A 23,522-nucleotide genomic window follows, 5' to 3' on the forward strand; every position below is an offset into this window, starting at 1 on the left:
GGTCATTTTATTTAAAGGAGGTCTTGAGTGAATTGTAAAAAAAACCAATTTCAGAATGTTTTTATTTAACAAAATATAGAAACAAACAAAAAATTTCAATCCAACAAATCGTCCAGCTGTGGAAAAAATTGCAACATTATTTAAAGATAATAATTTATGGACAAATTTGTTTTTTTTTTCTGATGACAAGTGACTTTGCGACAAGTTACAATGAACTTTCGTTACACAGACTTCGGACCCTATTTAGCATGGAAACATCTATTATACTGACATTGAACGCTATGTACAACGAAACTTACGTTATACAAACGCTGATTTCGATCGATACACTTACAGTATGGACAGTGCTGCGGTTTCATCAATGTTCACAGGAGTCGGAATTGGTAGGGGAGGGGGTTAGCCCTCTCCACTTTTTCTGCATATTTAAACATAACAATAACCATTTAATATCCTCCTTTTTTTCATATGCTTGTCAAGATTCTGATTAGTTCGACGCCACTGATATTCGTGGGCATCAGTTTTAAGAATAGGTAAACCCGTGGATAATTCTCATACCACTACAATATACTATTAGAAACTGCACTTCGATGAACATCAAATTTTGTGGATCAACTCATTAAAGAAACCCACAAAGATTGGTACATACATTTAATAGTGATGAAACAGCGTTTTTTGGATAATTTTTCTCTCTGCATGAAGTAATAACAACAAAGCACGTTTCTTTTTTTATTCCAAAGAAAAAACTTAACAAAAGCTAATATTCTGCTTCAACAACTAAATACCAGCATAAAAAACAAGGTGCGAGACTAGACAGTGGGAATATCATACAGGAATTGAGAGCGCAGTAAATAGTTACTCTGCTATGTTCGAAAGTCTGCCGTATGCAGTCACTATTATCCCACATCTTATGGGACTATACGAGACAATGTGTCCAGGCGATTGCTGTAAGATCTAGTTCAATGGATACAGATTTCTTCCTCATAATTTTTAAAATGTAGTTAATGAATTTTAGGAGAAAATCAATTATTCTTTGGAACGGCGAATTATTGTTAAAGTTTGAAAATAAAATTGCTTCTAAACACGTGGTACAATAAAATACTATTTAAAACATTAAACTTTTAGAGGTGTTTGAAACATTGTCTACTTCATTGCACTGGTCATCTGTTATTTTTCTCGTTTCAATATACAAATAAACGTATCTTATTGTCACACCTGACGGTGTGTATGAAAATACCAAATTGTAAATCACAAACTGAAAAATGATGAATTTTTCGAACACGAAAGTCCAATCTTGGGGAGTGCGAAAACCTGTTCACATTATACGAAATGTCGAAAGCGAATACTTCATTTCATATGCATCGAAACTCTACATGACAACAATAAAACAAATCTATCTACATGTAATTCTGACTACCATTATTAAACTATTGCACATAATAACAGATAAATCATGGATGTTTACCTGATTTCTAAACATGTAAAACAATGATAAGATTTTTAAAAGGATATGTAAAAATGTTTTGAAATGTATAAAACTTGAGATATAGCTATCAACATCACAAAATGCACAAAATAAATTAAAAATGTACAAATTAACATGGACAATGAAAAGTGTAAATAAAAGCATAGCCCTGATACATTATATAAGCGTGCTTGTTCCTCATATAACCACAGAAAACAATGAAATGATGACGGCACAGTGCATTGTTAACCATTACGATCCGCAGCATGAAGACTTTCCCTTCATGTTTCCGTTATGGAGCTGCAGACCGGAGGTTTTCACTTCTAAATCCTCGTTCGTAGTTAAAAGTCTGCAAAAAACGTCAAAAACCCCTTTATTTCCTAGAATTATCATTCCCTTCACCCCTGATACTATCTATCAGGTGGATTTTCGGGGTTTAATTTAAAGTTTTCAAGAGGATCTTCCACAGCAGTTAATTCTTTTGCTGGGGTCATAGTTGGGGTCGTGTAGCTGGAGCCCTGAGGCCTCCACTTCTAAATCTTCGTTAGATGCAAGAAGTCTGAAATGGTTAAAAATGACAAGCTGTAACAAAGGGAAGGAACTCTCCGTCCTATGAGAGAACCACTTGTCACCGCAAGAGGGCGGGGTTTGTGATTTTTTATGAACCACAACAAAAGGATGATTTTTTCTTTGCACTTTCGGTCTTTAGTTGCAATCCGGAAGTCACAAGCTCAAAATCTTCGCTAGCCATGAGAAGTCTGAAAAGCAGATTAGGGCGGGATGTCAGAATTCGGGTAAAGCATGCATGTACAACATCAAAAACAAAAGAGAGGGTTGGAAAACGAAAAATAAAACTAGATACCAAATACAAATGATTTATGAAAGAAGATAGGGAATAAAGGGAAAATAATGAATGCAGGCTTAAAAACGGGTATTAAAAAGTTTTTAAAAGAAAACATACACCCATTTAAAGAAGGAAAATATTTTGTCGCAGAACTAAAACATTTACATTCACAATCAAATCAATAATTATATGATTATCATAAGAAATAAATAATAAAGTATGAAACAAAGTACTAGCAGCGTAATGAAAAACATAATTCAAACAATAAGTCTTGAAAAACATAATTAACAAACAGACAAAGCAAAGCCCTACCTAGAAAGTTCCGTCACTGCGTCAACTATATTGGAACCCTCTTTTGCACTGGTTTCTATGAACAGACCTTCAAACTCCTTGAAATAAACATAAACTCAACGTTAGTAAGCTATCAAATTCAAGGGTGAACAATATTAACCCCAGACATTATTAACAAATCCCCTACCCTGGCCAGTCTTTGCCCCTCCTCAAAGTTGACCACTTTTCGGCCCTGTTTTTCCGCCTCCTCTCTCAGATCCGACTTGTTACCGCACAGCATGATGGGAACCTTCTTCTGGGCTCCTTCCTGTAAAATCGTGTTTAATTTAATAAATAGATAAAACGCATTCAACATGTAAAAAAGTATTTTTTATTAATAATATATTGTGTTTTGAATGACGTTCATATTCCCTAAAAGGTGAGGACTGATACCCAGTTTTATTAAAATAGCTACGCTAAAAGTACTTTTTAAAGTAAAAAAAACAAATGAATGTCCCAGCAACACCTCAGTATTATTTTGTTTTGTGGCAGGGACTTACCTCTATGGAATCCACCCACTCCCTGACACTCATGAACGATCGTTCGTAGGAACAGTCGTACAGCAGGAGGACACCGTCCGCCCGACGGAAGTACGACTTGGCTATGCTTCTAAATCTGTAAACAGAACAAAGTCTCTATTGGTCGAAAAAGTCAGAATATATAAGGTGTATTCAATTATACAATATACATCACATAGTAGTTAACTAAGCGGCGGCGAGTTACCTCTCTTGGCCAGCGGTATCCCACAACTGCAAGGCAATGGTTCTCCCGTCAACCTCCAAAACCTTTGTTTGAAAATCAACGCCTGCAATTCAAACAAAAAGACTTTGATTGATTCAAAGACATAGATCGAATAAATATGGATATTTTTATATTCAATGTTCTTTCATTTTGAATGGATTGCGCATGTACCTAATGTTGAGCTGAGGTTGGGAACAAATTTTCCTTTGCACAGTCTCATGATGAAGCTGGATTTGCCCACGGCTGCATCCCCGGCCAGCACGATCTTGTACATCCTTTCTGGGTCCCGGGAGGCTTTGGAAGAGCCAATGGACTGAAAAGAAAACCAAAATGCACTGTGATGCCTACGACCTCCGATTTACGAAATTTCGGTGCTCGACAGAAAATATGGATTTAAATTTTATTTGTCTGAAAAGGAGGGAGGGTCGAAAGGCGGGAGCCTCGATCTCGATGGAATTCGAATTTACCTCTTGGCTTGCTGTCATTCGACGAAGACGACTGTTTCTGCTCTCGCGAGATCTGAGACTGGCACGAGAAGATCTGATGCTTGGTGCACCTAGCCGAGTTTGCAGCTGCAGCGCTCGATTGTCATTGGGGAACACCGACTCAGCCTCGGTTTCATCATGAGATTCCGGTTCCTTTTAATAAGAAGACAAGCACATGAAATATTTATTCCATTTTCCTTTATAACGGTTAAGTAACTAGATTTTCTCAAAGTCAAAAGTCGACTTTGTGTCATTTTTCGCGTCTTTGTAGATAGTTTATGCGAAGAGTAAAGGATCATTTATCTCATTATTCACCCTTTGAACAAATATTGCCGACATTGATATGCAGCCAGTGTTAAACCAGATTGAACATCTATTGTAAATATATTTAGCAAAATCAAAGCTACAACTTTGTCATTTTGATTTTTTATATTTGTTTTTAATTGCTATTTGAAAGCTAGAATTGCAACATTTTGAACTGAATTAGTGTACGGGTTTTATTTTTGGACAAGATACTCTTTCCACTTCAACCAAATGGTACTCACATCAGTCTCCTCTACCAGTCTGTTGGCCGGAGGTTTGGGAGTGAACATCCGGTGTCGGTAGAGATCGTCGTCATAGTGAGCCTCGGACTCGGTGTCAAGGTCGTTGTGTTCCCTCAGAGTGGAGTGACCGCTGTCTGCAATAGGACGAGGAAGTAAGAGCACGTGTTTGATGGGGAGACAACTCTGTAGAATGGATCGCCTTGTCATTGTATTTAATAGGTACAAAATAAATCCAAAGATGATATTGTTTACGCCAATTGATAGATTAAACCCAAGAATTCGTAAGATTTTAAATCCTTTAAAAATATCGTGCGGATGTTTACTATGTCTATTATAAACATTTGTATACAAGATACAGTCTTATTGACATTCTTATTGCAGATTTTGAGGCTTTAAAATGTTTTAGTTTTGTATACAGTATTAATCTTCATTTAAAAATAAGTTATTTATTAGTTTTATTCAGTTGAGAAAATCATTAACTTATATCTCATTGCATTTTTGAATGGTAGTATTCGTTTTATAGTGTCCTATCATACAGCTAATGATATAGTTTTTCTATGGTTATTTCTTCGCGAACAATCTTTGAAAAGTCAAAAATAAAAAGACCGGATTATATGTACAAATGCACAATACCAACTGATGGGTGTGTCAACGTAAATCGTGCTAAAATTGCGCACATGCTCAGACAAACGTGTTTCGCGTGAACTTAGACAATAAATAATAATGTACATATACATCATGTAAAACTGGTTTCTTCATTAAGAAAACCTGTGTGTAAACATTAGGCTTGCTGTTGTTTGTGCACAAGACATGGTGAATACAATAAGTCATGTTCATTTTGCGAAGAAGTTGGAAGTTTCTGTGAGGGGTTTAAAAGATCAGGGGCAATGCCTTTTTAAGGCCACGTGACTAAGACAAACTACAATCACGTGACACTTTATTACCCTGGAGATGAGGATATACAAGATAAAAAGCTGTGGAAAGGCGAAGAACTAGAAGAAAGGAAAATGTACAACATGTAACAACAACAATATTACGAAGATTGTTGTAGAACAATACACGTGAACGATCCATGGAAATACTTCTGCGAAAAAATGAAACAAAAAATGTTTTCATTTAATTTTAAAATCCACAATGAGCTTGTTATATTTTACAAAATTTTAACAAGATGGATTATATAGAACAACTGATGAGATAGAAATAACTGGAATTAGTTGATGAACATATTCTCAATTTCATCTGATGATACTCTTCATTAATTCTGTCTCTGTCTAATTGTGTAATTTAGGAAAATTCATTTACAAAGCCCTCACACTCAGAATGGTTTGACTATATCAAGTGTCATTTGCTGATTTCAATTGTTATTACTATCAATATATATATAATATATGTGTTATTTCATTCTCCAAATACAAATTATTCTATAGATTTGTAAGGACTGACCGTCCATTATTATTATTATTTATTCATGTATTGTTCACATTTATACATGTAAGTGCTATAAGACGTATGTCTTTGCAATAAAGAAATTGAATTGTCATCAATTTGCTCACCTAAGTCGTCCGCTATGTTGTCCTCTTCACAGGTTTCGTCTCTTGGCAGTCTGCCAGGGAAGTGTCGGGGTGAGTAGGACGAGTTACTGACGGACAGTTGCCGAGATATCGGCTCCTCTACTACTGATGACGCGGGGCTCAGGTTACAGGAACGAATCCTTGAAACAGACATATTAAGTTTGAAAAGAAAACGTTCGTTTAAAGTCACAGGTAGGTGCAACAAACCCTAATCCCTTTAAAATTGAACACCTACATATGGTTTCAGTACTATATCTTTTAAGTGAATTTGTGTTACTTTGGCGTACTTTAAAATACATGTTCTGTATAAAGTAAATATCTGCGGTTGATGATGAGATTAATAACTCACGAGGGAGTCCCTGATCGGTGTCCCAGAAAGTACTCACTCATCACCGAGCCCCGCCGGTCCTTGCCGCATGTGTTGGGCGTGGAGCTGGTGGCACTCTGTAACAGACAACAGTGATAAATGTAGGTCAGGATTAAAAGAAAACTTCATTTACTGCACAGTGATAGGTCTGTATTGTTAGAAATTTTACAGCACTATTGCACATTTATATGTCTTTAGCGGTACAACATCATCAATAGCTTCATGTAGCAAAGTAATGGGTCTGAAGTTTAAAGGAGCTATATTTTAAGCACAATATTAATGTTTGGTCAGTTATCTGTAAAGCATCATTTTAAACATATTCATTTGTAGGTTTACATATAGTTTACAGCAACAGTCTGTATTATTTGTTGACCTACTTACAGCCAATAACAGCTTGTGTGTTTTAGTGACCTACTTATGTTGTGTTGACCTACTTACAGCCACAGACGGTCTGTGCCCCTGTCGTCTGCTCTCAATGGCAAGTCTGAGGTCGTCATTTGTGTCGTGCAGCTGTTTGTTAGCATCACTGCAAAGAAAGCAAAAACCGTAACTCTAAACCCTACATTACACACTGTTCTGCATCAAATCAAATTTTCATCGCTGTTTTTGAAGAAGTTTTTATACTATATACTTACTGTAACAGATGGAGTTGCCTCGTTAAGTTGTCTTGCTCTTTGATATAATCCATAACAGTTTGCTTTTCCCTGAAGAAAAATATTTTTAACACTGGGTTATAAATGATCTATTCAAATGATGGATTTTATACAATACTGAATATTCACTTCAGTTCGTGAATTATTTTTGTAAATGAATAATAGATTTACCAAAGTGTATATAGAAAGTAAACTTACGTGAGTAAATAGACTAAAGTTATTACATAAGTAAATACATTAACTTAAGTTTGTGCACAAGTGAATCGGATAAGATAGAACTTAAGTGATTGAGCAAACTTAAGGGTGTACTGAGAACTGCACATTAGTGTACAATATTATGGAATACATTTGCTTATGAGTTTACATCACTGAATACATGTAGGTTAAGTCTATGCAAGTGAACCTAAGTTTGTATATGAGACTAGTTTGAGTGTGTACAGCTGTAGGACTCACATGGAGAGCTCCTGGCACTTGTCCTTGTGCTGCTGTCTCACGGTGGCCAGCTCACTCCGGACCAGCGCCAGGTTTGTCTGTGCGTCTGTCAGCTCACTGCGCAGGCGCCTGTTCTCTACCGTTAATTCGTCTAGCTTTAACTTCACGTTGTTGACTTGTTCCTCCAGCTCGGATCCCCGGGGGTCCGATTTATCCTTTGAGAACGTGAAAATTACTTAAATTTATGTTCGTCAATTTTGACGAAGCTAAAATTGGTAAATAAAGTATAAGCTAACTATTAGAACCATTTTAACAGAAGCTTGGACTTTGGGTATTTGTGTCAAACAGCATTGTGACGTAGGCCTGTCTATTTCATTGTAGGCCACTCAGTCATGGCTCTTTGAAATCAACAAGATTTGTCAGACTTTTGAGGTAAGGCTACGCAATCGGTGTATATTTCGCTTGAAACCTTGCTTTGACGCAAGAAATAGATACTTACATCAAAGTCCAAGGACTTGTTAACATGGTTCTAATTTTTTTATGATAACTTGTTGATTTGATTTGAGTTTACCTCCTGTAATTTGGTCAGATTCTGTTGAAGGGTTTTTATCTCGTTGTCTACCTCTTTTCTAAGCTCGGCTTTCTCTGTTGCAATTCTTTCCTCTTCCTAAATAAAGAGAGTATGGTCATAGTACAGACTACACAATCATAGCTCTCTCTCTCTCTCTCTCTCTCTCTCTCTCTCTCTCTCTCTCTCTCTCTCCAATGTTGGTGGTAGTGTGAGACGCAAAAGTGCAAAATATTCAGTTCACCCAGAGATAAAGAAAAGGGTTGTGTTTATGGACGTAACATAATGACAACAGTTGTAGTTATCTAAAACTTCAAGCGAAGACTTGGCTGTTTCTGATTAAGATTTTTACATTTTTTATACTTTTTTTTCTTTTTTTATTCGAATCATCGGGGGGGGGGGGGGGGTTAAGCAACTACTTGGTGTTGCAATGTGTATTTACACTGTCTCGTCGTCAGATGACAACAGACGTTATTCCTGTATATTGTCTTATATAAAGACAAGCGTGTAAATCATGGTTACCAACAGAGCAAACTTACACCAACATGACGCCTACTCAAACTATAGCAAAAAATCCATTTTGAAAATATGCAAATACGTTTGAGGGAGCTTCGATCTACCGGGCTCAGAAAATTTCTATTGTGATTCAGACGAAATCTGTTACCACACCAACAATTTAGATCAACAGTGTTATACAATTATTTTGCGCACAATGTTTCCAGTGTATCGATCGTTATCGCTTTATATTTTTTGTTTTCTTTCCAGGGGTATGTCCATGCAATGTAAAGCTTGACCGTTTTTACCGAGTATAACCGTGGGCGTAAGAGACCAGTGGCCGTTGACTGCAATGATGAGATCTTTACCGATTGACAGCAAGAGTCACGCTGGTGTACATAAAAGAACGTATATTTTGCCTGAAGAGACAACCATTGATATTGTTCTTGTTGTAAACAAATATGGGGGAGGACACCATTTGATCATTAACTTTTTAATCAAATGTATCACTTTCTCAGCACCAGTGGACTGGCGTACCTTTTTCAATAGTGCCCCCGCCTCCGCCAACTTCTCCATTTCATTGCTTACTAAGTTACTAAAATTTGCAATGTCACTGCATAATAAAATCTGTTCTATTTAAAATTGTGAAGTTTTTCCATATATACGGTCACTTAGGGATGAGTTTTTTAGGGTGGTGGGTTAAAGGGGGGGGGAGGAATTGACCTCCTACCTTTGTGTGGCTTATACATGGGTTGAGGCTATACCTTTACTTTGTGGGGGTAGTTGGTAAAGATTGGATATGTGATGCGCCTAGGTTTACATTGAGGTAGTTGGCGGGGTGAGGTACGAGGGCCGCCATTCAGGGGAAGGGGGGGGGGGGGTGTCCTGTAGGCCGCCTACCTTTGCTTTGAAGGCCTCCTCCAACTTCTGGATCTCCTTGTCCATCTCATCCTCCAGCTCACGAAGATGTCGCTCCTGCTGCTCCTTCTCTCTGTTAACAGGAAACCAAGCAGTCCAATTAATGGGAGTCCTACTACACTTATTGTACGTGCGTTTCTATACATCCTAACTGATCTGATAGGAGTCCTAAACTTAATGTAAGTGCGTTCCTATACACTTTTACTGATCAGCTAGGAGTCCTAACTTATTTTACGTTCTTTTCTATAGGCTATAACTGGTATGATAGGAGTCTAATACCTCTTGTACGGGGTTCCTATACACTCTAACCGACCTGATATCCTGAGCCCTATACATATGGCCCTATACATATAGGCTTCCTTATGCTCTTTCTCTTTGATAACGGAGAAAGAAGCAGTCGGATTAAGGGGTGGTGGTCATTATAACTCTCTATTATACCGTCTAAAAAATTTCTCTTTCTCTTTGATAACGGGCAAGCCCCCGAAATAGTTCTTGAGTGTATTACGTGCATTCGAAAGTGCTATTAGATACATTTCACGTTTCTTTCTATACATTTTAATTTTGTCTTCTGAAATTAAAATTTATAGAGATCGCTGTATAACGACGATGTGATGGTTTGTTCATCTAAATTTTCTTTACTAAACAAATCAAAACTTTGAAATATATGTTTGGTATGTATCAATGTATCATTCATCTTTAATTGAATTTCATTCTCGCCCGAAAACAGGATTAGTTTGTCGCAAGTATAGAAGGTTTAAAAATTGCATTTAAATTAAACTTTTTTTTATCATGATTTATGCCGATGTAGAGACTGATATGAAGGAATGTTAACGAAACCAGGGGATTTAAATGCACTCTCTAGAAAGAAAAAAATCCTTTTAATGGGATGAAATTGTTATACTTCTATGAACTTTATAAATATTCGTGTTTGAAAAACAGCATTATACTTTAAATAAATATATATATATCTAAATTGTGATGGTTTGAGCTCCCTCTTTAAATATATAGATGTAACAAAAGTCTGAACAATGTTTTTGCTAGATCAAGTTTTCAAAGTCACCTTTTGAAGGACTTTTCCAGCCGTTCGTTTTCCAGCTGATAGAATCGTACATCTTTTAGGACGCCCAGGATGATGGACTCGAAGTTCTGTAGTAGATCGGACTGGTCCGAGGCGTGCAGCTGTTGATAGAGGTCACAAACTTGTTCCTGGCTGAAAGGTCAAGGACAAACAAGGTCAGAAACATAAATGTAGTAACATGTACTGTGAGTAAAGTACTTATACTAAGCTAGTTGTTGCACGAGAGTGTAGAAGTACAGAAAGATTCAGACGGAATTAGCTCATTTTATCTATGTATCCAAACATGTAAATCTGAAACATGTGCCTCTGCATTTGATAATATGTATTGTATGCATACAAAAGTCATATGTTCATACAATAAAATATTAATCCCACCATCACAATGATACCATGTTGATTATTACGTCAGCAAAGTGTTTTACAATACAATAAGGCACATTCCGACGCATTTCATAAATGACCTGAGAAATTCTGATTCCGGCGATTTAATCGCGTTAGTGGGTCACTAAGAGTCGTGTAATGCTGTCCTCCAATGACTCTTGTTGGTGTATTAATGTAATTACACCTACAGATTACGATCTCGATGTTAATCGTTAATCCCCATTCATACATCCATGTGCAACTTGGTACAGGTTACAATTTGATATCCAAATGTGTAGGTTTGAATAAAATCAGCAGTAAAAAGCATCCGGTTTCCTTTTTTTCATTTTAAAAAGATTAAGAAGATTTTTATGCGCTTGAATATATAAAATGAGCATGTAAATATGAATAAGAAACAATTAAAATACACAAAAACCAAGTTTAAGATCCATTTCCCACGTTTCTTTTTGGTAAATTGTAATTTGGATCCATGGGAACCATGAAATATCCCTTAAGATAAAATCATTTCTTTATCTTTTTTACAAAATAATCCATATGCCATACTTTGTTGTTTCCTAAAATTCCACGAATAAAACTTCTAAGATCGAGCAATTAACTTCACTAACCATTCCGTGGACAAAACTCTGAAATCCGAGGCAATGTCTTTAAAAGGGTGTTTGTAGTTCTCGGACGTGTCGGGTTTACGATGGACCGGGGTACTGTTCAGGCGGGGGGATTCACAGATTAGATCACTGTGAGTAATGATTCCATCCCCGTCACTGTCCAGGGCCGTGAACATGATATCTAGCTCCTCACTGGACAGGTTCATTCTCTCGGCGATCTCCCGGAACGACTCCCGTGTGTACGAATCGCTACCTTGTCCGTGCCCGGAGAAATCCGGGGATATTTGTAGCATTGTAATCCGGCGGTTTAATTCGGTAATACTTTTAATTGTTTACCAATTATTTCGCAATGCCTTCGATGATGTTTGACACTAACAGACGTACGTACAATGAAGTTCTTCGTCACCCCTTCCTCTCTTTATGATCTTCTTCACACCATGACTAAGAATTTTTCTTAACTTGCCCAGTTTCACATTTTCCAAGAATCAAATTGTTGCTCCGTTTTATAACAGACAAAGGCTTAACTTTATCTTGCTTTACAGAACCATTATTAGTTCATTACAGATTATTACAGACCACGATCTCAGATGTAAATATTGACAGGACAGGTAAAATACAGCTCTGGCATCCAGGTATGTATCCAAAACTTATCCCCCCTCATCCATCTTAAGAGTCATCCATGAATGAAGCGTCCCCGGCAAAACTGGAGTGTCTTGGAAACTTATGGAGATAAATCTCGCTTTCACCTGTCCGACTGTTTATCCTGTGTGAGTATCTACCTATGCCACGTATGAAGATATTAAATTCCCCAGCTATAAGTTTAAAAAAAACAACAGGTAACGGAGATAGGTACACGCCGTCTGTCACGGACTTATCGGCTGCATGCCTCGTTACTTTTCTTTCCGTTTTTTTCTCTACACCAGCGTCACCGTTCAGTAAACGGGGAGCTTCTATTAAAGCAGGTGACACAAGTACTGCTCTGATCGGATGGCAGGCAGTGCTAATTACTTGAGTAATTAAACAACTTCTCTGACGGCTTGGTGTGTATACAGAGAGGAATTAAGCTGTCCGCGTCTGCACTATGGATCAGTATTGCACAGTGACTCACTAACAGACTTTAAAAATTATTTAAACATGTCCCGGGGCTCTTAAATATCAAAAATTAAGTCAAATGGGACAAAAAACGTCCAGATTCTCTATAAATGCACAATCGGGAATTAAATCGTACTTATTTGCCGTTTATCTTTAAAGACTCTATCTAAGAATGCCCTTTGAGTGAAGTTTAACTTAAACAAACAAATGTCCTTGCAAATCCTCTCTGAGCTCTTTATAAAATTCAGAAAGTTGACAAAACTTATTCTAAAAGTTCCAGGACAATAATAGGTAGTCTTGATCCAGTCAATTAAGATTTACCCGGTGGATCATTTACTGTTTTCAGTGCCACTACTTACACACTTTAAATGACAGGGCTTTGAGATATAGATGCCTATTGAATTTATATGGGAAATACAAATAATTGGTCCGTCCATTATGATCCAGCCCTTACTTGTAAATTATCAGTATAAATAAAGTCATTAACGAACAAAGGCAGCAACAAGAGGGTTGACAACTGTTGTTCAGCCCCACCCCCAGTGAGGGGGTAATACAAAGTATGCCATGTCGTCAGAGGTCGGTGGGGTCTTACTTTTTATTGTTTCAAAAATTGTGTCAAATTGTTTCTTTAACAAATCTCTGACCAACTCTTATGCACTAATCCCTAACAAAAAACCCCAAAAAACTGTTCAATGTTTGACATCTTACCACATAAAATGAACTCACTAATACCAATGAACAAACCATAACATAAATATACCAAAACTGAACACACCATGCAATGCTGATCACTTCAATATTGAACAGACCGATATTGGACATACATGTAGTGCATTCCTACCGAACACACTAATACATGTACTATAAACACCAATAATGAACATATCAAATGAATACTAAAAAAAAAAACCCAATACCAACCACACTAGTAAGAAATTTTCCATAATTTTCTTTGCTGAATATTCAATATTTCAAAACAAATGCCTAAAATTTCTCTGGCTGTAGGAGAAGGTTGATTGATATATGGGGACATAACCCCATTTATACAGCGGTATATGAATAACACTAAGCAACAGTGTCATTTTAACAATTTTTTTATTGATAACGTAAAAATATTTTTTAAAGCTTGAAACATCCTACCTTCTAATTGTAAATTCAAAAGGCACTATGACACCTACAAACCATCAACAAGTCACGTGAGATCCGAGATCTATGAATAGCGGGGGAAATGAATAAGCAATTAAATAACGTAACCGCCGTAAACAGTTTTATTCAATTAATGGCCCCTTATAGCCCTGAGGCAAACGCAAATCTTTGAAGATTTGGATTTCATTGATGAAGAAGGGAGACAATCAATTAATAACAGGGCACGTCTGTGTTATCTTAGGTAGGTATACCATTAAATTATAATCTGTGGGACATGTAATCCTCTTTAGTGATCGATACTCCGGGGAAATTTAGAATTTACCTAAAATCTTCGATCCGAAGAGAGGTCATTAGATTAAGAGCGCTACCAAGATAAAGATCAAGAAATCACGATGTACGTCTCAAAGACACTGATTATATAAACTCCGGGGTCGCTATTCTATCGAATAATCCTTAATGCTTGGAAGCCCCGTTATTATTTTTAAAAAAATAATTCTTGAAGAAGTTAAAGGGTCTTAAGAGAGATAAATGACTTATTCTATTATAATTATCATAATAAGGCGTGAAATACTAATCATAGTCCATTAGTTATGAACATATGTACAGTTAACAGCAATACGGGGTAGTCTATGGTAAAAAAAAAAAAGTGCTTTTTGCTAATACTTGTGGAAGGAATAGCATCATTATAGACCATTAAATCAAGATTATTCTTAAAACTCAATCTTCATAACGCATCAAAACCCGGCCGCGAAAAAAAAAACCAAACCGAAAACGCATAACTAAAAAACACCTCTGCAAAAGAGAAGAAAGATGCATGAATGCAAACACCTATCAAAATGATTACGGATCGATAACTTCTATAACTATTTTTTTTGGGGGGGGGGGTGTACTTGTACACATAATTTTCCTGAATGATAGACTGTTAAAATGGGATAAAATTATATTATCACAGATGCTCAGGTGGTTTCAAGCCATGGGTAGTAAATTAAATTTATTTGGTACTTCAAACTTTGATAAGTAAAAAGCATGTTGAGAATGAAGAAAACGAAGTGGATATTGTATTTCTAAGATTTGCTGTTTCCGCAATTATGGTTTATTTTTCAAAATATCTGACTTATTCTACAAGTAATGTGCAATTATCGGAAGAGCCAATTGAATGACCGAATTATGCTGACAAAAAGAGTGCACAACTCAAAGCTATAAATTCTAAATACACAATTATGTTTTTTGTTGTTATTCGATGAATATATATCATTTGGTATATTAATAAATTGAATTCATTTAGCTCATTAGAATAGCTGCATCAGTGAAATGTTTATCAGTGTAAGTTAGTAATATTGAGTCGTGATCCGGTTTGAAGTCGCGAGGTTCTTCGAGAAATACTAAAGGAAGATTGTATTCATTGCACCAGAATTGGTGATTGGGTCTGCTGTATTATGAGTAAATAACACTCAAATAATTAAATGCAATGCAGCTTGATTTGTGGAATTAAAGTGGATTTAAATATTGTCTATTAGAGACATGTCACCAAGATATGGCGGGGAACAATAACACGTGATTTCAATATGAATTTCAAAATATGAAAGGTTTTGCTGACTTCTATCACAGTCAGAGATAAGATGCTATTTGAGATAATTATATGAATCATATTGATGTATTCAACTCACTTTAGATAATAAGAACTTAACACAGTCCGATGCCGATCCCTATGAAGTTTGTTTGATCTAGATCGATCAAGGTTTTATAAATATATTTATATATCTATATTATGTATATTTTTATCATGGACAAAAGACGAGAATGTGGTCTCTGATCATAATCTGAATACATCTGGAAAAGGACTTAACCTTGAATATACCGAACAAACCGAAGTTTACATTTCAATGCAATTGTTGTCTAAGAGACACAATCATTAGGGATAGCAGGTGGTGATAAACTAACGGACATCCTGACGCCAAGATACATGTGCAATAAATGATTTACTTTACTATACAGTTCCAAAGTTATATCGAAAAAAAATTTGCAGACAAAGGAAGACAAGGCAAAACGATTTTGCCGATCTTCACCATTCCGGGGGGAAGGGGGGGGGGGACAAAACACCAGAGTTCCTACTCACCATGACAACGCTTTCAGACCATCGTCAAGGGACCCCACAAACTCGTCCAGCACTCCATCGTCTACAGAGCAGCTCTGGGGAGCCCTCTCATCACCCGTCTTACTGGACAGGCGCCGCTTCTTCACGTTATTGTAGATCTCCTTGAAGCCCCTTCGGAACTCCTCTACACTTATGTGTCCATCTTGATCCTTGTCCAGTTCCAGGAATATTTCGTGAAGGTCTTCTGCGGGAAGCTCCTTGCAGATCTGGGCGAGCTCGGCTTCGTCGACATAGCCAGACCCGTCTAAATCACATATCTGAAAAAGCTGGTCTGCAGCATCAAAGTCTTGGCTCATGACGTCACAACACACTTACGTGAGCATCGTTATGTAGAAATCTGCAGAAATTAAAAAAAAAAGATATCTGAGTATGTTGTTAATGTTCTGTGTGGAGAAATCTAAACGAAATCTTTGATTTCAAGAAAGATAGTATTCGAGAAAGAAAAGGAACACAAGGATAATGAAATAATGTAGGACACTGTACATGTACACCCTTAATCGGAGTGAATCATGCACTAAATAGAAACTTATTCTATTTGAAATAAATATATTTAAAATAATTACAAAAAAAAGATCCTAATTACACCACCTCATGATATGACCTTATGCTCAAATTACAACAGACCTGGCAGATTAACTGTGTCAATTCTATATATTACACGAAAGCTTGATGGTCATCAGATAACCCATTAGATCTGTCAAACTTTTAAAGGACTATATATGATAAGGGCCTAAAATGGCCCCCTAAAATGAACATCATCATTTTAATATCATTCTTTGTTTTCTTAGTACAGATATGTATGTGATGTGTTTACATAATATTCATTTTGGTTCAAGTGCTCACAATTTAGAAATATGACATTGTAAAGACAACCTTTTCCCGCCATTTTTGCATTTTTAGCGTAAAACAGCTTGTTTTCAAGGAGTTTTTCCTTCCGCAAAGATAGAGTGCATTATTGAACAAATAAAATATTTTAATCAGAGATGTATCTAGCCAAGACTAATAAGTGACGAAAAATTTTTCCTTGTTCAAGCATGCGCTCTATATTTCCCATTTGTAAATAGATAAGAAAAATGTCAATTTTTGGCTGATTTTGATTGAATTATAGAAATGGCGTCACTTCTGACGTCATATACTGCCAGTGAGTGCAAATAAATCAAATAAATAGATGAAAAATATATTTTATATCAACTCTTCTAAAAAATTAGTTAACATTTTATTGTACCCGAAACACTTATAAAATGGCGAATTATGGGGGCCAAATTTAACTCTTATCATATATAGTTCTTTGATATTTTAAGATAAAAACTATTATTTAGTAAATAAGAAATCGAAATATTTTGCATTAAAATTTGAACATTTTCAAATTTTAATGCAAAATATGCTATATACAGACATCTTAGTTTAACATGGGAAAAAAACCCCTAATATGTCAAAATTTAGAAGAAGAAAAAATAGACAAAAATTGTTCAGAATAAAATGAAGATATCCCAATGCATGAGATATCTGAAAATTTGTACTGAAAATTGGGAATCTTAAAGTACAATTCTCTAAAGATAATGAGATAAAAATAATGTCTAATTTTTCTTGAAACCTTCCGCCAACAATATTATTTGTACATTAAACCCTGTATGATTATTTTCAACTTGTTTTTTTTTTTTAACTCAAAAAAAATTGTTGCCTGGCAATATGAGAAAAGTTTACAGCAAATAAATCCCTCTAAAATTCTGAATATAAATTTATGAATTCTGACTTGATTCCCAGCTACAATTGAAAACCGGAATAAAGAGCGAGCAAGTCAAAACTATTGGAGGAAGTTGTTAAAATGGCACGTTTATTTTTAATCATAAACTTTTAAACACTTAGAACATACTTATGTGTTCAGTATACATGGGATACAACAAGGAACAATACCCAAATGCAGAGTACATCATCGGAGTAATTTACTCCAATTGTCTTATAAGATCAACGTGTTTTAAACAACGGTCAGATCAATAAGCGTGGTTTACTGAATAGGTGTGGTGATCCACACAAGAAAATTGTAAGATATGACCAATATGGCGACGTGTCGAAAGTCAAATTCGCACATGGTAACAAACATGTACCGATTGATGATGTATTCTATGTACATTTACCCCTTATTATAAATTCTGCGAAATGTTTAAAATCTAACATCAAAATTCATCATTCTGTCTATTACAATCGGTTTAAAAACTGCTGAGAAGGGCAAAATATTTCTCTGTAATGCAATCGTTATGTCCGTAAACAACAGTTGCTTAATTTGACTAAGACATTTGTCTCTCGAGATATGTCGTAATTCTGGGATATGACCAATGACCAGAGTTAAGAAGACCAATGAAAACTGATGAAGGGAAATCAGGCTAAAAATTCTCAAAAGGCCATTTGATTTGGGTTTCTAGAAACAAATAATTTACAAAAACAAAAGCTGAAGGTAGAAGACTGCATCATTACAATGAAAATATCAGTGAATTGACAATAGGCCTATATAGAAAGACCAGCTAGGCTTTAAGAAGTAATTCCATCATAAGGTCATTTGATTTTGGTTTTCTATAAAAATCAAGTAAAATTACATGTATATATAATTTACAATTTACAAGTACAGAAGTTGACTGTTAACGACTGCGCCGTTACGGTGACGTTTCAGTGAATTGACAAATCGAATGAAACCCACACAGCTGTTCTCCCTACCTGTGACTCACTTCAATCGATTTCTGAGTTGCACGAGAAGATTTATCAATTTTTTAATACATAAAATAGCGTTTATTGCACTTGTATAAGTTTAAATTCTTTGTATCAGATAAAATTAATAAGACACACATGTGTAACTATGTGTACATCAGTGACAGATGCAGATAAATTGCAAGAAGGTCGGTCGGTAATTATATGTTAATACCAGCGTTAATCTAAAGATAAACTTTATCATCGGTTGAATTTTATATTAAAATTCAAGGAATATATCCAACAACGCATTAGCAAATTGTACCCATTTGACTTAGTTATCACTTATCAGAACATTGATGTATACTTTTGAATAGGAAATTTATGTATATCTTAAATATTTTTTTTTTACTTAAAATGAATAAAAAGTAAAGAGAAAGTAATAATTTAGGCAACCACTGACCCGGCAGCCCAGTCTATCAATAAATCAGAACATGAAATGATTGGTTCTCTTGTAATCAGTGCGTCAACTGATTGGTTCTCTTGTAATCAGTGCGTCAACTGATTGGTTCTCTTGTAATCAGTGCGTCAAATGATTGGTTCTCTTGTAATCAGAGCGTCAACTGATTGGTTCTTTTGTCATCAGAGCGTCAACGGATTGGTTTTTTTTTCATCAGAGCGTCAACTGATTGGTTCTCTTGTAATTCGAGCGTCAACTGATTGGTTCTCTTGTAATTCGAGCATCAACTGATAGGTTATCTTGTAATTCGAGCGTCAACTGATTGGTTCTCTAGACACGAGAACGTCCACTGATTGGTTCTCTTGGAATCAGGACGTTAAACTATTGATTCCCTAGCGATGAGAACGTCAAATTATTGGTTCTCTTATGATAAGAACGTCAAATGACTGGTTCTCTAAACATGAAAACGTCAAGTGATTGTTTCTCTTGTACTCAGAACATCAAAATATTGGTTCGCTGGCAATGAGAACGTCAAGCTATTGGTTTTCTTGACTGAAAGAATCGAACGATTCATTCTTAAGTAATTAAAACGTCAACCAATTGTTTTGCTAACAATATAGAACCATTTTAGCAAGACCTTGGACTTTCAGTAGGACATAGTTATCTAATTCTTGCGTCAAAACAAGTTTTAAAAAAAGCGGTTTCAAGCGAAATATGCACTGATTGCGTAGTCTTAGCTCAAAAGCCAGACAAATCGTGTTGATTTCAGAGAGCCATGGCCGAGTGGCCAACACTGAAATATACAGGCCTACGTCACATTGTTGTTTGACACAACTACTCAAAGTCAAAGCTCTTGTTAAAATGGTTCTAATGTCAAATGATTACACCGCTGCAATTAAATTTTAAAGTTATTGATTATCCAATAGTATGTTTTTACAATTTGAACGCCAATCTTCGTATGCTTATCAACCAGAAATATCCAACGTCATGGCTTCCATCACTATTGGATGACTCAACAAAATAGATATAAGTGTATACCAATGTCCTTTAAGTATAACTTCGAGATAGAGAGATTATAAGGTCGAACATGAGGTCTGATATTTCCTAGACTAAAACCCATTGAAAAATTAGAATGAAACATCGCGTATAGAATATCTACACATACTTTTTATGATAGATGCCAACAAGATGAGATATGACACGCAAGGATTTATAATGAGTAATCTAACTAACTACAAATTTTAAACCTAACTAATCTCACTACCGTAATAACCACTCTTCGTAAACCTGCTCCATTGTTACCCACAAAATATTCAAACTACCGAATGTTTATCAATTTTACTTGAAGATTGATAAAAACACGCGTTTTTCAGGTCGGAAAGACCAGGAACAGAGAGTATAACCAAATCACAACAAAGCACTCGACTGGTGTAAACATGTAAATTATTTCTATATTAGATGCCCCGGTGAACGTCAATGGATCTGGTCCCTTCATTAAGGACCAGACTTTGTGGACAATATTGGAATCCATTGTTGGCCGTGCTTTTATCTGACAGCCATCCACTCATTTATTATTTGGCCGAGTCGGCGTAAATGTTGATATTGCATTTCATGCACACCTTTTACTTGCGTCATGGAAATTAATAACATTAATATTTTCCTTTGGACGGTGATGTTTTATCAAAGTAGGGGAAAATAACAGTAAGCATGACAAACTTCAAAATTCACACAGGATAAAATAAAGATGTACAAGTTTTGTCAGAAACAAGACTTAGTACTTATAACTACTGCAAGTGACCAAGTCGATATACATGTAAGTAGCACAACAGGTAACTTTCTACTGCATGTAATATTTAAGTAATACATGTACACAGGGAATTAAAACTGCTGACGATTTATATGAATACACACACACACACACACACACACACACACACACACTGTCCTTATTCACCAGATGATTATTTGGAGATGTAAGTGATCATAATTCGTAGGTCTTGTCAATATTTCTTATCAATAATATGAAATATCTATGAAATGTATTTAGGTAAGATTTATATATATAAAGGAATAACTAGGCCATATAAACTTAACCTAAAATATAACACTTTAAAGCGATCCTACAAAATTGAATCTCAATTAAACCTATTAAATAAAGAAGAATCGCAACTAGGAGATAGAATCAAGAGAAAAAAAAACCTTTCTCTCACATAAGTCAGGTACATAAACTATAGAACACGATTTTTAGGTAAACGGATACGAATCTCACGTAAAGTTGATTGAGAATTGATTTATATAAAACTTTATTGCGATGGCGTATAAAAGTACATGTCCCGTTAGCCATCAATATGTACACCTTATAAATGATGGTTGTTGCAATTAACAAATGCTTGTGAAGAGTGTACTCTTTTAAAATTAGTTCTGATTTCTATACACTCCAGTATACTTATGTACACCAAAACATATGATGTGTACCAATGCTTACATTATTGCACAACACCTATATTTATTTATACAAAATGACATAAATAGATAAGCTATGTACATCTATAGAAATATGACGGATACAATTCATTATGTCGTTCCTGTTACAAGCTACATTCTATATCAAGCAAACGTCAAACCCAGTCACCATGAGAAAGCCACCACCTTGTCACAGAGACTATAAATTTGAATACATACGTGTGTATAGACTTTTATCAATGATAAATATATAGTTCAATAAAAGTTTTCACGATCCTATGAACTAAGGTCCGCGCCGCAGACGACAACTCTGTTTTGGCGGTTTCACTCGTTTTCCAGCTTATCTCTCCACGTATATTCGCCGGACTGAGATAGGGGCGTTTACCTTCCTCACCTGGCAAACAGAGAAGCCGCTATCAAAGTTTGAGTTCTTTCCACCGCGTATTGCACCTGGATCGATACAGGGGATGTCGGTCACGTGACAACGCTGATAAAAAGATGTGATCACGTGGTTATGAGAATTAATGGAAAACGGCAACATATGGCAAACTGATCTGCAGGCTATTTGGAAGACATTGATTATAGTTTTAAAATTATAACCTGTAAATTATATTTTATCAAACCAATACAAAATATATCTGATAATTTCTAAACATGCAACTGTATTGTTCCTTTGTGGAATGTTATAACATCTTTGTTACTGATCTATGCAAAGATGTCACACTATAGTGCAGAAACACACAAGAATTGATTTTAAATATGGTGTTTAACACATTGAATGTAGCCGCTCTTGAGAATTCTTTCAGACATGTAGTCTTGTGATAAATTGCTTCGAATTTATCCTTTGTAATACCTTTAAGGACTTTTGAGCCTATTACAATGAGGCTTTGTTCATATATCATGTATTGTTTCAATTTATATAATGTGTAAAGATGCCTTGTTGTACTGTTTTACATGTATCTTATGCTATTAACAACACCATGAGGCAAATTTCATTTCACGTTTTGTGACACAATTTACACCCCACTCTACTTCAGAATACCTTGGCGCACTGCTCATGTATTGCTTAAAAAATTCCATTACACATTGTTCAGCTTATGTATAACGACATGCACACTAGTCATTTAACAATATACATGCATAAAACAGGCACGTAGCATCAGGAGTGGGGGGGGGGGGGGGGGGGGCAGGGGGGGCCTGCCCCCCCCCCCCCACTTTTTATCGCAGCAACAATTTTTTTTAAATTCACATATAAAAAATGGAATTATCATTGAGTTAGCCCCCAACCACGTTTTTGGGAGTACGTAAAAAATTGATATGAAAATAAGGAAATGAGGAGTGAAATTGAAGTTATATAGTTCCAGCCCCCCCCCCCCCTCCCCCCACGGATTAGAATTTTGAAGATTTTTGGGAAACTTAAAATTTTCCTTTTTTTTTTCTTTTTTTTTGCTTGTCAAGATTTTTTTGATGAGTCTGGCGCCCCCACTTTCAAAAACGATGTTACGTGCCTGTAAAATACATGGTGTTCATCTCATGTTTTGCTTTTCAAAACATTGACGCTGTTGGCTTCCCATTCATAAACCCTCAAGAACTGTCCAGCTCATGCATTGCTCATGCTCACATTACGTTTGTCAATATATTCGGTCGCTGTGGCAGTTTAGCTTACCTTTTACTTTGCAATTACCCGTAACTTTCTCTTTAATCAGTGACCATAGCCTAGTTTTATAGCGACTCTAATAACAAACTGGTCTGATAATGTGTGTTATTGGCATACTAAAAAATCTTACAACTAATTACTGGACACATAGAGTCATTCATAATCGTAGATACATCTGACTAATATCTATAAAAATATAGACACAAATGGAAATGGTTCTTGCCTTGAACCGCTTTGTCTAATTTAAAACTAGACTTTAAAGAAGTACACTGTACAACAGTTTTCAAATATTGCGGATTAAGAGTCCGACCCTGTGGCCGTGGGATGGAGCAATAAAATGGACATACATAAAACACAAGACGAGTTGTTGCAACCATTAACAATATACATAAATGTTG

The 23,522-nt window shown here is 35.8% G+C and overlaps 1 protein-coding gene across 4 annotated transcripts; it reads right to left on the bottom strand.

Moving 5' to 3' along the window:
• Positions 1–713: 713 nt before the first annotated feature.
• On the bottom strand, positions 714–21,950 carry LOC105342896 (ras and EF-hand domain-containing protein homolog). 4 transcript variants are annotated; one of them, XM_066086306.1, is made up of 18 exons: positions 21,687–21,950; positions 15,827–16,202; positions 10,472–10,621; positions 9,394–9,484; positions 8,002–8,097; positions 7,452–7,645; positions 6,981–7,049; positions 6,784–6,871; positions 6,328–6,422; positions 5,961–6,118; positions 4,408–4,541; positions 3,845–4,015; positions 3,549–3,690; positions 3,360–3,441; positions 3,137–3,251; positions 2,785–2,904; positions 2,619–2,695; positions 714–2,021 (listed from the first exon to the last, which is right to left on the bottom strand). In XM_066086306.1, the coding sequence occupies exons 2-18, from the start codon at positions 16,159–16,161 to the stop codon at positions 1,913–1,915; spliced, it is 2,226 nt and encodes a 741-aa protein (XP_065942378.1). In that variant the 5' UTR covers positions 16,162–16,202; positions 21,687–21,950; the 3' UTR covers positions 714–1,912. The 4 variants fall into 4 exon arrangements, with proteins under 4 accessions (XP_065942378.1, XP_065942380.1, XP_065942379.1 ...); XM_066086308.1 differs by having other exon boundaries at positions 714–1,811; positions 21,687–21,949; XM_066086307.1 differs by having other exon boundaries at positions 714–2,220; positions 21,687–21,949.
• Positions 21,951–23,522: the final 1,572 nt, after the last annotated feature.

Source organism: Magallana gigas, chromosome 5 (genome assembly GCF_963853765.1).
Source record: "Magallana gigas chromosome 5, xbMagGiga1.1, whole genome shotgun sequence".
Classification (NCBI taxonomy): Eukaryota; Metazoa; Mollusca; class Bivalvia; order Ostreida; family Ostreidae; genus Magallana; species Magallana gigas.

Coding starts and splice junctions, on each gene's coding strand:
- LOC105342896 (XM_066086306.1), bottom strand. CDS start 16,161: ATGAGCCAAGACTTTGATGCTGCAGACCAGCTTTTTCAGATATGTGAT. Junction 7,050..7,451: donor AAGTGCCAGGAGCTCTCCAT/GTGAGTCCTACA, acceptor ATTTTTCTTCAG/GGAAAAGCAAACTGTTATGG. Junction 3,442..3,548: donor CAACCTCAGCTCAACATTAG/GTACATGCGCAA, acceptor TTTGAATTGCAG/GCGTTGATTTTCAAACAAAG.